The 16,847-nt window shown below is 39.9% G+C and overlaps 3 protein-coding genes across 4 annotated transcripts; 1 reads left to right on the top strand and 2 right to left on the bottom strand.

Moving 5' to 3' along the window:
• The first annotated feature begins 3,998 nt into the window (after window positions 1-3,998).
• On the top strand, window positions 3,999-6,453 carry LOC120745710 (pyridoxal (pyridoxine, vitamin B6) phosphatase). Its single transcript, XM_040050779.1, has 2 exons — window positions 3,999-4,802; window positions 5,654-6,453. The coding sequence occupies exons 1-2, from the start codon at window positions 4,205-4,207 to the stop codon at window positions 5,998-6,000; spliced, it is 945 nt and encodes a 314-aa protein (XP_039906713.1). The 5' UTR covers window positions 3,999-4,204; the 3' UTR covers window positions 6,001-6,453.
• A 686-nt stretch (window positions 6,454-7,139) lies between these two features.
• mrps36 (mitochondrial ribosomal protein S36) lies at window positions 7,140-11,673 on the bottom strand. Its single transcript, XM_040050780.1, has 5 exons — window positions 11,370-11,673; window positions 11,024-11,109; window positions 8,061-8,124; window positions 7,728-7,930; window positions 7,140-7,377 (listed from the first exon to the last, which is right to left on the bottom strand). Exons 2-5 carry the CDS (start codon window positions 11,075-11,077, stop codon window positions 7,360-7,362), a joined length of 339 nt encoding a protein of 112 aa, XP_039906714.1. The 5' UTR covers window positions 11,078-11,109; window positions 11,370-11,673; the 3' UTR covers window positions 7,140-7,359.
• A 1,218-nt stretch (window positions 11,674-12,891) lies between these two features.
• On the bottom strand, window positions 12,892-16,743 carry LOC120745709 (betaine--homocysteine S-methyltransferase 1-like). Of its 2 annotated transcripts, XR_005698694.1 has the most exons (9): window positions 16,616-16,743; window positions 15,466-15,598; window positions 15,187-15,299; window positions 14,878-15,069; window positions 14,587-14,734; window positions 13,886-14,068; window positions 13,458-13,686; window positions 13,110-13,342; window positions 12,892-13,044 (listed from the first exon to the last, which is right to left on the bottom strand). XR_005698694.1 is itself a non-coding variant. In XM_040050778.1 (8 exons), exons 1-8 carry the CDS (start codon window positions 16,631-16,633, stop codon window positions 13,165-13,167), a joined length of 1,194 nt encoding a protein of 397 aa, XP_039906712.1. In that variant the 5' UTR covers window positions 16,634-16,743; the 3' UTR covers window positions 13,018-13,164. The 2 variants fall into 2 exon arrangements, 1 of the variants encoding a protein (XP_039906712.1); XM_040050778.1 differs by having other exon boundaries at window positions 13,018-13,342.
• Window positions 16,744-16,847: the final 104 nt, after the last annotated feature.

The raw sequence follows: 16,847 nt of genomic DNA, 5'->3' as shown, positions 1-16,847 counted from the left end.
CTTTCATGACTGAGGTGCTTCTTTTTTAATGAACTCTGTGCATTGTCCAGGATAATTCAGATGTCAAGCCTGACTTGTCCGTCACTTCCTACTGTGGCACCAACAACCCTATCATAGTTCATTCAGGATGTATAGGTTATGGTAGCAGCTTTCCACTTTTTTCATAAACGGAGAAGTATGAATAAATGATATTTCAACAAATAATGTAGATTGTTAGACAATTTGTTTTACTAAAGGCAAAAAAACATGTTATTATACCAATACTATGTTCTAATAATAGGACCTCTCTTTGTAAAAGGATGATTTTGCCAAGCATGAGGCATTTCTTGGTTTTATGGTGATAATCCATTTTGTTCTGCTGATATCTTCTGGAAATTTGTCCACTTGTCTTGATCATTACTCAGTTTAATAAGCTGCCTGGCTCATTAAATTGAACTTTTCCATAAGAAACTGTTTTAGCAGGAAGGTTTTTATTATCTGTTTCTAATGAAGGGGAATAATTTTGTTACCACATAATACAAACAGCACGGGTAATGTATTTTGGACTTTTTTTGCTTCTGGCTATCTCAGTCCTTTAGTCTGCCAAGATCCTGTTTGTCTGATTGGTGAGTAATGGCGTGTCCATCCATCCCTTTTCTTCCACAAATCCAATTCAGGCTGAAGCTTTTCCCAGCTGCCACAGAACAAGGCTTTTGGTACACCCTGTACAGGTCATCAGTCTGTCGCAGGGCTAACACATAGAGACATATTCACACCTACAGGCAATTTAAAATTACCAATTAACCTGACTCCATGCATGTCTTTGGACTGTGAGAGGAAGACAGAGTGCTTACACAGAGACAGGGAGAACATACACACTCCATACAGAAAGGCTTCAGGCTGGATTTAAACCCAGGACCTTCTTGCTGTAAGGTTAACTACCGTGCCACCAGAGTACACACACCAATATTTTGTTAAAAAATTGCATTACAGTATATTATATATAAGTTTATATATATATATATCTATATATAGATATATATATATAGATATATATATAGATATGTATGTACACTATTAGGTAAACCTTACGTTGATATAAAAACAGTGAAAGCACTGTTTTTTCCAAACAACAAACAAGATTTTTACTGAGCAGGTATTACACAAATTTTAGACGACTTGTTTACATATACAAAAATGACAGGAGACACTGCTGATAAAGTCTCAGGGATCTTAAAAATAAAACAAAAATGTATGCCCATTTAGTCTCTGTTAGACTTTCTTTGAGCATTCTTGAGTTAATGGTACTGTAAAATAGAAAGTCGTTGTAGCTTCCTCTCTCTTTGTCTCAGGGACAACTTTAATGACCTCTCAAACTTCAGGAGGTTCCTGTCCATCCGGTATGAAAGGCTGCTGGAGAGAGCAGGAGATAATAACTTTCCTTCAAGAGGAACACTGTGATATTACTGACCTTGATGCTTGTAACCCCTGTTCCTTCATCCTGGAACACAAACCCAGTACATCAGGGTTATTGTCATCCATTCAACCTTTACATTACCTCAGTAATATATCATAACAGTATATAGGTACTCTCCCAATAGCTCAATATAAATAAATCAGAGGCTCAAAAGGTTTTGTGACTTTTTATATGGTTTCTTGATTCTCTCCAGGTGTCCATTATATAACTTTCTATCCTGGCACTCTGAAGGGTCAGGATCCATCCAGTATCCTACATTCCAGTGATCAGTTCCCAACTTTCTGACCACTCAAACATCTGGGCTCAGGCAATGAACCTTTTTTATTCTTCACTGACTTCTACAATAAAGGTAATATCTGCACATCATCCCTGAACACTTAGTTGTCAGTAGCACTTTAGAAATACTAATATTATAATATCTAAGCATCGGATTTCAATAATACTTACTCTGTAGTAGTACTTTTAACTTACCTCAATTATCTCTTGATTTACTGAGATTTCTTTGTTATCTAAGATCAAAAACTGTTTCCATTAACAGACAGTCTAAATACTGTGCTGGTGGGAGGTCTTTTTCGTCCTTTCACTAATAACCAATTAGGACAGCTTTTACTGTCCATTCAGTGCTTTGTTGCCTTTTCTCTTTGTTGTCTAGCAGTTAAATTGCATTCATTTAAACAAGGAATATACAAGAAAATTAGAAAGCTGCTTTGGATTGTAGATGAACAAAGCAGAATCCTGGAATTTCAAAGTGCAGAGAAGAAAAACAAAACATAATAGTGATCAGAGTACATGGAACAAACATTAGTAATATATGTCCAAAATAATGTAATAAAAAAAAAAACCTTCTACTTTATCTTAAATTTTATGTTTTTCATTGCTGATTTAAGATGGAATTTCTGTATTTTGTACATTTTTACAGCAATTATTATGAAACCAAACCAAATTTACTACAGGTCACCTGCAGTGATAAAGAAACCAGCAAACATATAATGATTTTTAAACAGTAAAATTGTACAACAGAGGGAGTGGAAGTTAAACAATGATTAAAACATTGGAGAAGTTTAATCTCTGAAATCTAAATGTATGTATTTATTTTTCTTTAACTTATTAGAGGTCAAAAGATTAAGCTAGTTTGGACCTTTCTGCCGGCTCATGGTCTGTGAGAGAAAGGATGGACAGCGAGGCAGAAAGCAGCAGTCTCTGTGCATGAATCTGTTGTTGACTTTTAAGCAATCGTGAAGTTCAAATCTGGGATGTTTTTGTGTTAGAGCCCCACCTAGTGACGTGAGGTGAAGACTGCACTGAGAGTGAGCCACCTCTAGCAACTCATTAACAGAAATCTTATAACCACGTGTTGTTAAAATTATGTCTTTTAGGAGGTTTCTGCCATCTCATTATTAACGTTATTGCTGTTAGGAATACCTGTAACATTTTTCGTTCTCTGTTAATAATCATGAAGTTTCTTTTACGTCATAAGGATTATTTTGCTACTTTGTTTTTACTCTGGTATATTTCAGAGAGATATTATTATTGGCGTTATGAACAATTGGCCATGGCTTGGATACTTATCAGTAAAGAATAGAAGTTTCGTCCTCCTGGGTAAAGGCATCCAAAGTGTAGAACAGCACAAAAAATATAAAGAGCTTTATTAAATTTGCAGCGTTTGATTTGGTGTTGATTAGATATTTATTTATTAAGCTGCATTACACATTGTTTTTTTTTCTGTGTTTGTTGAAAAAAAATGGTAAAAAATAAAGGTAAAAATGAAGCAACACCCACTGGACACTTCATTAATTACACTTTGCTAGTACTAGATTGGACCCCCTTTTGAGACGACTTTAGCTTTGTGGCATGGTGCATTAACCTGCTGGAAGAAGTCATTATAAGGTGGGTGCACTTTAGGCATAAAAGGATAGACGTGGTAAGCAACAATACTCAGATAGGCTGTGGTGCTTGGATGATGCTTAATTTGTTTTAAGGGGCCCAAAGTGTACCAAGAAAATATCCCCCACACTGTGACACAACCAGTACCAGCCTGAACTGATGATACAAGGCAGACTGGAACCATGCTTTCATGCTGTTTATACCAAATTCTGACACTACCATCTGAATGCCATTAAGAAATAAAGGTTCATCAGACCAGGCAACTTATTTTAAACCACTTTTCATCCAATTTTGGAGGACCTGGGTGAATTTCAGCCTCAGTTTCCTGCAATTACCTGAGAGCAGTGGCAGCTGCAGTGGTCCTCAGATGCTGTGGCCCATTTTCTTCAAGGTTCAGTATGTTACCTTGGTTTTAATGAGTGATTATATAAAATGAAAAATAGGACCATTGTGCACAATGGATACTCCTTTAAAGTATTTTAATTGTGGTGCTCTATTTTCTCCCATAGTGATCTTTTGGTTTGGACTTTTTTTTTTAAATTTAATGCCATGTTTTGTCCATCAGCCGCCACGGGGGCGCAATTAAATTTTTAGAAGGCACTATTCTTATAATCGACGAATCCAATTGGCTCAACTTTTACAGTTTGATTGGTCAGTCTTGACAGCGTGGGCGTGGTTAGGTGTCAATGTTTTTGTGGCTCGCTCCGTGTATGTAACCGCACCAAGGACTCTGCAATGTGATTTCCTGACATTGATTTGTTTTCGTATCATTTAACACGCCGTCTTCACCGCATGATGTACCAGCTTTCGACGTGGGGGATCACTAGAAGGTGAAAGACGGAAGTAACCGAGGAAAAAGCCGGAATGGCAGGCGCCTTTGGCTTTAAAGGCTGCCAGAAAATTCGAGGACCTCAGATTAGAAATCTGCTTGAGGCGAAGGACTTCTTTCTCTTCGACTGCGACGGGGTCATATGGCACGGAGAGAACGCGATAACGGGCGCCGCGAAGGTGGTGAGCTCGCTGATCCGGCGCGGCAAAAACGTGGTGTTCGTCACCAACAATTGCACCAGGCCGCGGGAGAATTATGTGCACAAGTTCTACCGGCTGGGCTTTACCGACGTGATGCTGGAGCAGATCTTTAGCTCGTCGTACTGCTCGGCTCTCTACTTGAGAGACGTCGTCAAGGTCCCCGGCCAGGTGTTTGTCATCGGCTGCGACGGACTGCGCAGAGAGCTGCAAGAGGCAGGCATCCCCTGCGTGGAGGAGGCGGATGATCCGGACGCCACCATCTACGACTGCGCCCTGGCTCCGGACGTCAAGGCAGTGCTGGTTGGACATGATGACAAACTGACTTTTCTGAAACTGGCCAAAGCCTCCTGCTACCTGAAGGACCCGGAGTGTCTGTTCCTGGCCACCGACAACGACCCCTGGCACCCTCTGTCAGGTGGAAGGATACTACCAGGTATAATGGGGATGAGGTTTAATTACCACATAGTGTTGCTCATTCACGTCACGTTAAGATATTCGTTTTTCTGCCAGACATGGATAGATTGCTAAAATGGCTTAGCGGTCAAGGGACCAGGATGTCAAGAGGTCAGAGGGCCCTAAAATTACTTATTCTGCAAAAATAGCTGGGCTTGTGCATCACAGGTTTCTTTTCACATGTTCATCAGCATGAATATGCAGTGTCAGGACAGGTCTGCAGAGAACAAATGGCTAAAACAACAAGAGCTCCGGCTTGTTGCGTTATTTAAACTTTTTTTTTTGTTCACTGCACCACTCTTCAGGGGCCCACCACTGCACAGATACACACAGAATACACCTGGAAGCTTCACTGCAGTATATCTAACCCACAACCTGAGGCACAGCTACCTCCTGGCCTCAGGCTTGTATCAGTTTATCATAACTAGTTTGCAGAGTTTTAAGATAAGGTAGTAATTGGGTTACCCAGAGACCATAGGGTAAAAGATGCTGGTTCAACTCAAGCTCAGGGCTCTGGTGCATGTCATCAGTCCTCTCTGCCCTCATTTCCTCCTGATATGTTTAAGATTAAAAAAAAAAAGCCCAAAAAACATGTGAGAGCAGTTGTCAGTTTAGCTCACTCAGTAATCCATTTTAGATTCCACAAATCTGAAGGGTGATTTTTTTTATTTTTTTTCCCCAAAACAAGTGGCCCTCTGGAAAATATTTATGGCTTGTACCTACTGACTGAGCAGCTTATATGAGATGCGCAGAACTATTAATAGCATGCAGCTGGAAATGAAAGTGGTTGGTGGTGATTCAGTCATCTTTACTCCGCCTCTCCCCCTGCAGGTTCTGGCTCCCTCACAGCAGCCTTGGAGGTGGCCTCAGGACGCAAGGCCACTGTGATCGGAAAGCCCAGCCGCTTCATGTTCGAATGCATCTCCAGTCAGTTCAGAGGGGTGGATCCCGCCCAGTGCCTGATGGTCGGGGACCGCCTCGAGACGGACATGCTGTTCGGGTCCAACTGCGGCCTCGACACCATGCTCACTCTCACTGGTGTGTCTCAGATTGAGGAGGCCCAGGAGTACAGGAATAGTGACCAAACCACCAACCACAGCTTGGTGCCCGACTACGTGGTGGACACCATTGCTGATTTCTTACCGGCTTTTGAGGAACTGGACGAACAGAGCAACTGAAGAGTCTGTTGTCTCCTGTACAGAGCACAGATTGCTTCAAGTGCAATGTTGAGTCTTTAGTTTCTTAATAAATAAGAAGGCGCTGTTTATGTTGTGACCAAGACTGATTTAGGGCAAATAATTTCCATAATCACAGTAATCCAGTGCATACTTCAGTGTTTCTTCAAGTGTTGTGCTCATTTTGTGACTTGACAGTTTCTGTAGCTTTACGTGTTTATTATAATCTATGAATATACTGCAGTTTTGTGTTCACACAGATCATACCGTGTTTGATATTGAGTTTTAAACATCCAGAGGTATTTTTGTAAAGCCATGAATTGTTCTGAATTCATGTGTTTAGAAGCTGGCTGTTTAAAGTTTGTTGCCAAACAGGAGACATGTACTTACTAATGCTGAGTTATCTTCAAGTGTGCTTGCCTAGGTGTCACTTCTAATTATAATCACGAGAAGATTTTAAAAAAACTAACAGTGTGAGCTTTTCTCAGCTCTGGTAGAGACTAAGCTGACAATCTGCCAGGCAGACAGGTAAAGTGTTCATTCACTTCCGGCCTTTCTGTCATGTCTGTGCTACTTGTGCCAATATTCATCGGAGTAAACGGCTGAAACTCATAGCTAGAAAGCCAATAATGGTTGCCTATCATACTGCACTGTTGTGAACTTTCAGTGTTCTTAATGTTTACTATATAGAGCATGCCAGCAATGGTAACAATAAATACCTTAAATTAATTTTTTCTTGAAAAGAGTGGTGGCCTGTTACTAGAATTCCCTTTATGGTCTGCTTGTTTAGAATCTGCACAATCAAATTCCAACAATAAAATAATCCAACATTATTTTAATCCTTTAAATCCAGCCGTTCACATGAACTCAATGTACTTTCATGCAGCATTGTTGCCTCAACTACCTCACCAGCCTTTTAGCTCCAAAAACCATCAGTTCAAGTGCAGCGAGAGACATGGAAAGTCTGATTTCCTTCTGTATACTAGAGCCTCCTGCTTGGATTTTAGTCAGCAGGTAAAATTAGATAAATTGGACGAATAAAAAAGATGAGTTGATGATTTTGTTTTTAAACTAAAATTGATTAAAAACAAATCTTTGAGAAAAATATGCAATGCCAGGTGAATAAAGACAAACCAAGGAGCTAGTGTGCCTTTGCAGCGTGTTTTACAGTGAACATCTGTTTGTATGGAGTTCATATACACTTAAACAACTAACAATCAACATATATACATTTTAACAGGATCCATGTAATACTTTATTCTACATGTGGCATCGGGTTCTCTTGTGCTGAGGAACAGGATTAAAGACATACTGATCTTCAACATATAAGGACTTTGGCTGCAGTGATGGCATCACTTCATGTCACTCTGGTCCACCGCGCTGTGGCAAAGAAATGATATAGAATACAAATAAACACAAATACCAGCCAAAATATATACTTAAATACTCAAAACTTTTAGATTCTACTTGCAGTTTCTATAGCTAGTTATGCACCAGCAACAAGTTACAGTAAGTTTTCCTAAGTTCTCAATCAGTCCATACACTTAACCTTTGTACTTTTGAATCCTACTGCTACGAGTTTATGATCAGTCAAAGGTGGGTCATATACTGTTGCCAACTTTGCTTGACATTTGACATTTTTCCGTCTCTTTTGTTATTCCACTCTGCTCAATTTTAAAGAACCAAGTAGTTCTGTGTAAAAACTCTGGGTACAGTTAAGATTGCCTCACCTGGATGTAATCCATCTCATCTGCTGTTAACGGTCTCCTGCGGTACCTTGCAGGAAGTAGCTGAATAGAGGCCAGTGTGTCTGGCGTGCCTGGGATTGGTGTTAAAGGTGCATGCGGTCTTGATAACTGAGGCGATGCTGCAGCTGAAGTGGGAGCATTATGTTGAGGAAGGTTTAGTGCTAATGTTTTCAATGCCTCCTGGGCTAGAGGACGAAAAGAAAAAGAGTAACGTAATGAAATAATCACCAGGGAAGGCATTGTTAACGATTATATTTCTGATAAATGTGAACCTAAAAGAACACGTTCTTTCAGCTGGGAAAAACAAAGACTCACCATTAGGTCTGGGCAGGCCTTGTCTGTTGGGGAATTTGATCAGGGGAGTATGAGGCCGTATTGCCTGAGAAAACACAAAATCAAACAGCAGTCAGTTAAAGGGTAGGCATCCTGACATGACAACAAATTGACAGTAGTTTTTTTTGTCTCCCACACGTGCTAAAACAGAGTGAATGAGCTTTAAAACAAACACAACTGTTAGAAAAATATGATGAACAACACTAGGGTGAATTAAATTTTTTATTTATGTATGGTATGACTTGTGACAGTATTTTTGTAAAATCAGGCGCTCAACGTTAAGTTAATGTAGCCTTCTAACAGCAGTTGATAGGAATATACCACAAAACATGCAACAGAGCAAACATTATACAAAATACAAGTGCATCTAACACAGTGGTTCCCAAACTTTTTTTGCTGGGCCCCCCTTTGTTTTACAAGAAAAATGTTTGCTCCCCCCCCCACAAACACATCCTCCAACCATACACACCCATATTTTGTTTTCAAACTCCATTGCGGTTTATTTCACACCTCAATCAATCAGTAAACAAATAGGCAAATACAAGTAATCTGCAATAAATTACAGGTAGTAATAAAATAATCTCCAAACTCTTACGCTACGTCCACACCTACACTGGTATTTTTGAAAATGCAGCTGTTTCTATGCGTTTGGACCTATTCGTCCACACGTAAACGCCGTTTCGAATCACCGAAAATCTCTGTTTTCGGTGATTCGAAAATCTCCGCCTCTGCCTATGGTGTGATTATTTTACGTGTGGTTGTTTTTTTCCTGTGTAATAATATTCAACATTGCTATCAATACATTTCTCAAAAAAATCCTCTCTGTGCAAAATGGGTTCAAAAACATAAACAACTTTGAGATACTGTTAGTCTGTGATTTGAACCAGGGAAACAAATCGTGGCAGGATCGCTCTAACTTTACTGTATAAAGAGCTAATATCTCCAAAATGTCAGGAGTAGTTATTTATTACAAGAAGTGTTTGTGAACTAAAAATCAAGAATGTGGGATACTGTTTGTCCATGATTTGAAGAGCCCAGCACGTGCTCCCAACGCAAGGGAAACTAATTCTGTCGCAGAGACCTACCTCGGCACTTGTGCAGGTGAAGCCAAAGGCAGGGCTCTTGGAATGAAATTGGAATGAAGTTGGTTTGGAAACATATTTGGCGATGCTTCATCTCTTGCTTTGCATTTGTGTGGGAGCCCCGTCAAAAACCTGTCAATTATGCTAGCAGTGTCCAAGCGTTCTTTTTTTCTTTTCATACCGCGCCCCCCCCTGCAATGGCTCAGCGCCCCCCTCAGGAGGCAGGCCCCACACTTTGGGAGCCTCTGATCTAACAGATCAACCCATTAAAGTAGTGTACTGTATCAGTATACCCATCTTTTAAGTGCTTTTTGGTACAAACAACAGTCTATAGTGACAGAGTCTCAGTTGTTTGTTATAATCAGACAAATTAGCATTATAGTAACAATGACAATAATAATAATAATAACAATAAATGGATATATTATAAATATAAATAATATAATAATCAAATACTTTGTTAAGATACCTTCACAGGGAATCATTATGTATTCTGCCTATAGTTTTGTCTTCAACAAGTCAAATATAACTAAACTGTGTTGAGGTCAAATGACTGACTTGTCCACAGCAGTTTATTTTGCGACATGGTTTGGTTATCTGTGCACTCGTACTGTGAACTGCTGTCCAGTCAACAACAGCATAAATCTGATTTTCTGCCTCATGGCACTGGATTTCATGATTGAGTGCCACTGAGTCTCAGTACCTGTGTTTCATGTGTCTCTTCTCTTTAGTGTTATCTTGCGTTTCTGTTCTCCACAGTGGCAAATGATTTGGACTTTGGAGTGAACCCTCTGTACAGGCTCTAGATGTTGGATGTTGTGAAGAGGTTTTTCCTCACCGTTAACAAATCATCCACCTCGTCCATACAAGTCAAGACCTTACTCATGTTGCTAACAGTTTATTGTGCTGAATCATTGACTTAGACTGGATTTGTTTTGTTTCTGCAGATGGTAAGGGTGGCCTGCTTCCCTTGCACTGAGAGCTCCTTTGACAGCAAGTTGCAGGTTCACAACAACAACTTTGAAACTTTTTAAGTTTCACACATGAAATCAACTCTGAATTTTTTTAATTTATGAATAAATTAAAAAGGTATAGTCCACACTTGTCCAAGAAACAGCTTTTGAATGAACTGCGCAGTTACTTATGATTGTTATATATGTTATATAACTATAACTCCAATCTGTGAAAGATATTTCCTGACATCGGGAGTTAGGCATTTTAGCGGCCTAACTGCAGCTAAAATGCAGTAATTCTGATCCGCATTAGTTATGAAAGAACAGACAAGCAGTCATCACAAACGTACTGTTACAAACATTTATTCGGTACAAAGAGCATAAATTTAGTGGCTAAATGCAAATTAAAAATTTGTAAAGACTATTTCTGTTTTCCTGACATCACAGATCGCTCATATCCTCCAGTAATTGAAAAACGATTAAAATTAGTCTATTAGTAGGAAATAAGCACTGCTGGTACATTTCCTTAATACTCTGCTGGGCTACTGTGGTACAAAGATCTGTCTTTAACCGACATATAGGCCTCCCTGTGCACCGTTTTATGCCATACTCAGCCATAGCAAGACTGACAACTAAAACAACTAATATTACACCTACCTTAAGTTTTAATTAATTGATTAAAAGGCCGCTCTCACAACGTGACTAAACGATATTGATGTGTCCTGTGCGGTTTATGAACAAGGACACTAACAAGGGTATGACGGGTCTTTGCCACCTCAAGAGGCCGCAAGATATAAAGTAGTTTACTGTTCGGAACAGCGGGAAAAGCAGCGTTTTACTTTATAAGCTCTAAATCAGGAGGCAACACAAACAAACCCGGAGAAATTAACATTTAAGTAGTTAACGTTACCTGAACAACTCGAGCGACGGGAGCTGCCATTTTGGAGCTGACTTTACTCCCCATGACGACCTCTCGGGTTTACTTCCGGTTTGAAGCTGCAGAAAGAAAGAAAAACACGCAAAAACACCACATGATGGCGCTATCGACGGCGAGCCCGTAAGACAGAAAGGGTTCAGCGAATGACATTATAACAACGGCGCAGGAGGTAATGTGAAAGTCATAGTAGACAAATAGCAATACATGTTTATGGGAAGAGTGTTTAATTTTTAGGTAAGATTTGGTCGTTAACATACATTTTGAGTGGAAGGTTGAAGTGCATTAGCGATAAATGCACTGTTATCATGCTACACCTTACCTCTAGCTGTGTCTTTAACCCTCTGTCTATGATAGCAGGTGGCCGGTAGATGTGTTGTCAGCGACTGTCCTGTTAGGTCAGGCCATGTTACAGTCTTCGTTAGCCGTCTCCTGTAAAAGAACATGAAAAACTGTATCACTAAAAACCTCCAGCCCGCTCTAAAGTAAAATTATCCGATCTCTGATAAGGCCCAGAACACCATTACTGTTGTCAAAGCGACAAAATTGATTGAATATTGTCGTATGATAAGGGAAATGTCAACACAAGGCTCCTGTTAGGTAACGGCAAAAATATCTATCTTTAATTTCACACTCCCTTGAAGAAAACGGATAACCTCGTCACGTGGGCTGTGCTCGCTCAATCACAAGCGAGATAAGGAACAGAGCTCTTTTATTTGTGAAAATATGTCACCAGGAGCAATATCGCTTTTTCCTTCGTGCCGCGTTGCACATACTGTAGTATTTGTAGTATAATATCTATATAAAAGCCAGATTACACAGCAATTAGGTTATTAATATTGCTGTTCCTTAATAGTTGGTGCTCATAAGAGAGGAAAACCCAGCACATATTGGGTATCTGACTTTTTTTCTCTCTCTTCTCATAGTTTATATGTCTCAGCAGTTCTCTTAATAAAACGTATTAACATCTTTCATTACAGGCCTTCTGGAAAACAATGTGCAAATGCTGTTAAAACCACAGGCATCTGGTTTAGAATGCAGACTTTCTGATGATGGGAAAACATAAATAATAGCTTGTAATGGGGTAAATAGACAAATTCATGTTGATTAAATCTCAGTAGATTGTTGATATGTTTCTTCTTTTTCTTTTGACTGCAACCTTTAGGGGTCACAACAGCAGATTATCTCACTCCATATGACCCTATCCCTAGCATTCTCCTCTGTTGCGCTTACCCTCTGCATAACATCCTTCATTATAGTCAGAAACTTTCTCTATGGGCTGCCTCTTTTCCTCGTGCCTGGCAGCTCCATATTCAACATCCTTTTTCCATGTCTATATATAAATATATATTTATATATATATATAAAGAAAATAACACTGTCAGATCCTATTTTCCAATTAAGCTTTGTCAAATTAATTAATGGGAAAGATGAGAACAGTTTAATGATGGGTAATAAAAACCATGACCAACCGTGAGACTAGGAAGTTTCCAATCCTTTCTGGTATGTTCTAAAGTCATCTTGTGCTTACTGTAGACATATACTCAGGTGTTATGTTGGTAAACATTAACTATGCTTTGAGTAACAGGCCTACAGTTAATCAGAGAGTTCAACTGAGTTCACTGTTTATTCTCATTGCAGGAATAAACCATAGATAGCATAAATCTCACTAATTTTAGCCTCATTATTTAATGACAGGTCTTATAGCATTGAACAATGACTCTATTATAACACTTTTAACTCTGCTTTGCAGATTATTTGTGGATGCATAGACACAAGTAGTAGACACAGAATATATGTGTACACCGCCCATCATCAGAAAGAAACTGAGAAGAAACAAACGATTTGTATTTTATCTTTTTTATTAGATATTAAACAAAGTGGTCCAGGGTCGGAGAAACCAAACTGGTCACTTTTACTGGGTTTACTGGGTCAGCTCCCACTTTTGAGATGCTGTGGCCCCAGTTTTACAGTCTAAAGATACACATAACAGTGCTAATGTCATGACAACTGACACTATGTTTGTTAGATGAAGCACTGTATATAGATACTATGGACTGCTGCACATCAGTAGCTCTGTACACAGCTGTCGGCTGCTGAGTCTGAAACAGACTGACTCAGTGGGTTTTTGATTTGTCGAACAGCTGTTCGAGTTCTTCTTTAGAGGTTGCCTCTTTCTGCTGCATCAGATCAGCATGGCCCTTGGTAACACCCCAAGAATCAGGAAGAGACATGGAGGGACACTGGGGACGACCGGAGGCTGGCTTCAGGTTCTCCCAGTAATCCCGTCGGGCTCTAAAAGTCAACAGACATAAAAAAACAAGAGTGATTACTGGTAGTAAACAGCGAATATGTCATATTTCACAAAGTATTTTTAAGTATTAGAATTAATAGTTGCTTCTGTTCTGACCTGGCTCTAACCCAAGGCTTGGTGTGCATTTCCAGACCAGCACCCCAGGAGCCATGTTTCTCTGATGCACTTGGAAGGAAGCCTCTCTCAGGTGCCAGTTCCTCTGCTATAGCCCTAATGTGATAAGCCTCAAAGCCACAGCAGCCACCAATGAAGCGAATGCCAGCATTGTAAGCTTCTCTGGCATACTTGTGCATGTCCCAGCGAGTCAGAATCCTGGGCTCCAGGCCTGAAAGAGAGAAAAAAAATTATGCGCATTTAAATTACAGTTTTGTAGTTTGTGGTGAAAGTTTGCTGTTCTGTGTTGGCTGGCTGAACTTTCTGCAATGCAGTGTAGCATATTCACCAGCAGAGGGCATATATAAGGACAGTGCGTATCCAGAACAGTTGGAATGGCAGATTTATAATACAAGACAGTATCTCGTTACCGAAGGGGAACTCTGGCAGGTCGATAAATCCCTGGCAGTTGCAGTCAGGAGTGTGGTATGCCAGCGGCTGAACCATGTAGTGAGCCTTCAGACCAGCCTTCTCCACTCCCTCCTTCATCTGCTTCACGGTCTCCACACAGGTCATGGGGTCAAAGTGACAGTTGACTCCCACAATCTGGGCACCTGTAGAACAAAATACACCACATGCAGTAACATGAACTGTGTGTGAGAGTGTAAGAAAATACATGGCTGACACCTAATCAACTGTGGTTTGCAGTTGTGGGTATAAGGTCTTTGAATGTATTTGTGTTTAGTGGGAACATTTTTGTGCATGTTACTGAATAAAATAAATCGGCCACTGTACAGGCTCATCCCAGAAAAAAAAAGGAAATCCTAACAGAAGAAAACCAAGTACAGGTATCATATGCCATTTTTATTCCTTATAAATTAGTTACACTATGGTGGCACAGATGCTGAAGTTTTGTTCATTTTTACTGTTCAATAAATTGCTGTCGGGCCAATAGTCACTCACCCTTGTCGTAGAAATACACCAAGTGACCTCACATGAATGTAAAGTTATATAAACCTCAGTTGAAAAGAAGTCTTGAACTTTTTAGTGTCTGATAAGGCTCACAGGGAGACAGTCTGTAATTCTTTTCTGCTGAAACAACATAAAAATTGACAAAGATAACTGTACTCACCGGCTTTGACCAGTCTGACTGCACACTCTCCGGGTGAGACACCGTGCATGTCCCCCTTTGGTCCAATACACAGAGAAGCAGCCACAGGCTTCCCTGTCTCCTTCATCACCTCCACAGCCCACACGGCCTCTTCAACATGCTCAAAGTACTAAAGGACAAAAGCATTGAAGCTCAAACAAAACTTCTCTCAGCAAGTAAGAAACACTCAAAACTGGTTCAATGGCAGTTTTACACCTTTGGAATCCTCCAGAAAAAGTTTTTAAAAAATGCCAAAGCGTTCGGTGTAGCTACCTCAGCAATCAGGAAGTCCACATTTTTCTTGATGAACACATCCAACTGTTTTCTGAAGATGGCCTTCACATCTGCCTTGCTCTTGCAGCTCAGGTAAGATGGAGTTTGGGACACTCCTCCAGCAACAAGAGCATCACCCTCATTGGCAACCTCACGGGCTAAATCACAGGCAGCCTCATTGATCTGAGCTCCCTGTAGAATGAAGCAAAAAAAACCAACTAATAATCAAAGAGACTCTTCAAATACACATTTAAAATATTTTTGTTTTGATAAAGAATGAAACTTGCTGTAATTTCCCTTTTAACTTACAGTCAGTTTGAGGTTGTTGCCTCTGTTCTCAAGTTTGTCATCACTGGCGTAGAATGTAAAGGTCTGCATAACGTTGGACCCGGCTCTCAGGAACTCCCTGTGCAGCTGTCGCACTGAAAATCATCAAGTGGTTGCATCATAGGACAAACGCTGTGCCAAAGCAATCTAAAATGTAACATACACTGCCAGGTATTTACAGGCAGACCCAGCAATGGATAATGGAAATCCCATTTTAAGATGTAACGGAGTGGCAGTTTTGGTACAGCACTATGTTCTTACCTGCATCAGGGTACTGTACAGAAGCTTCAGGCGTCCATGGTCCGGCCTTTACGTACCCCCTCTTCTCCAGAGCAAACACAAATCCTCCATCACCAATCACCACCTCACCAGCATTGAGACGTTCAAGGATGCCCTGTGGAAACAGAGGGATCCATGGACACGCTTAACCTGTGCTCAGTGGATCATTTTGCAAATATCACTGTGGAGCCAGTAAAGCCAAAGAAATTGCAAACTGTATATTTTAAAGAAACTTGTAATCGATATCAGCTTATACACAGTTAAATCAATTGTCTGGCCTTGTGGATTGCAGATTCTTATATCCTGTACCACATCTGTCTTCCCACGCTGAAAGTTTGTTTTTAAAGGTTTGTTCCTTTAAAAAAGCTCAAAAAATCCTGTAAGAGTTGCAAAAATCAAAATCAAATAATATTTTGAAGTAAGTCTTGTTATTTTTAATCTACAGGAAAAAGTCAAAACCTAGGGTAATATCAAAGGAGACTGCAAGTGAACTGAGCAAACACATTGAGTGTTCCCAATATAAGATGAATGCTTAATGAAGAAAATGTTTTTTATAATCCACATTTTATGAAATCTTATTTTTAAATGGCAAAAAATCCAAACTATCTCATTAATTATGTGCTACTTTGCATAAATCCCTGCTACAGATTGAATAAACACCTAACTGTGTGTTTTGCACACATCTTTAGTGTAGCAATAGAAGCAAAATCGGCTAAAATATTAAAACTGACCAGTGGATAATATAAATATAAACATGCTTGCAGTGTGACACTCTAAGATTTTTTTTTAAAGCTACCATTATTCCGTATACAAATTAAAAATGGAATAAATAAAATGAGCTTCATTGGTCTTTCTGTATGCCTAATAGCATCAAGAAGGTTCAGTGGTCTGAGAAATGACCTGATATTCTACACAGAATACACACCACTCAAAAAGACTACCATAAACATGCAGTATGATACCCCAGCCTCACAACCTTTCACCCACATTTAACTTACAGCGTGAGATGGGCGCAGAAATCTCAGACAGAAATACTAACCCCACCGTGGATCATTATGATTGCTATAATAATTTCACAAAACTAACTTTTCACAGCATAACCCTACCTCTGGACAAAAAAGTCTGCACATACCTTTTTTGCTGGTGCCATAATTTCACAGCTGTGTGGACCCCTGACTGCTCAGACCTCGAGATGCTGAAGTGACAGTAGAGTGGGGCAGAGGGCCAGATTAAATCTCTCTGAAGAAGGGGAGTGTTCTAAGTAAGAGCTGCTCTGATTGGCAAGGGAAAGGTTATGCAACTCTTTGAATGAGAGTATTGTGAATGTGCGATACTAGTTTGGTCCGGATTAGATGGTTCTTGGT

Source organism: Simochromis diagramma, unplaced genomic scaffold (genome assembly GCF_900408965.1).
Source record: "Simochromis diagramma unplaced genomic scaffold, fSimDia1.1 OVJJ01000131.1, whole genome shotgun sequence".
NCBI classification, from domain to species: Eukaryota; Metazoa; Chordata; class Actinopteri; order Cichliformes; family Cichlidae; genus Simochromis; species Simochromis diagramma.
The sequence above is the reverse complement of the archived record's forward strand: the minus strand, read 5'-3'. Positions and strand labels throughout refer to the sequence as shown.

What these genes read in the sequence shown, in the direction of transcription:
- LOC120745709 (XM_040050778.1), bottom strand. An exon ending in CCTGCCAGAGTTCCCCTTCG is followed by an intron (nt 13,687 to 13,885) that starts GTAACGAGATAC and finishes TCTCTCTTTCAG; the next exon opens with GCCTGGAGCCCAGGATTCTG. An exon ending in AAGCCTTGGGTTAGAGCCAG is followed by an intron (nt 13,343 to 13,457) that starts GTCAGAACAGAA and finishes GTTGACTTTTAG; the next exon opens with AGCCCGACGGGATTACTGGG.
- mrps36 (XM_040050780.1), bottom strand. Translation starts at nt 11,077, where the DNA reads ATGGGGAGTAAAGTCAGCTCCAAAATGGCAGCTCCCGTCGCTCGAGTT. An exon ending in CCGTCGCTCGAGTTGTTCAG is followed by an intron (nt 8,125 to 11,023) that starts GTAACGTTAACT and finishes GTGTTTTCTCAG; the next exon opens with GCAATACGGCCTCATACTCC. An exon ending in AGGCCTGCCCAGACCTAATG is followed by an intron (nt 7,931 to 8,060) that starts GTGAGTCTTTGT and finishes TTCGTCCTCTAG; the next exon opens with CCCAGGAGGCATTGAAAACA.
- LOC120745710 (XM_040050779.1), top strand. Translation starts at nt 4,205, where the DNA reads ATGGCAGGCGCCTTTGGCTTTAAAGGCTGCCAGAAAATTCGAGGACCT. An exon ending in AGGTGGAAGGATACTACCAG is followed by an intron (nt 4,803 to 5,653) that starts GTATAATGGGGA and finishes CTCCCCCTGCAG; the next exon opens with GTTCTGGCTCCCTCACAGCA.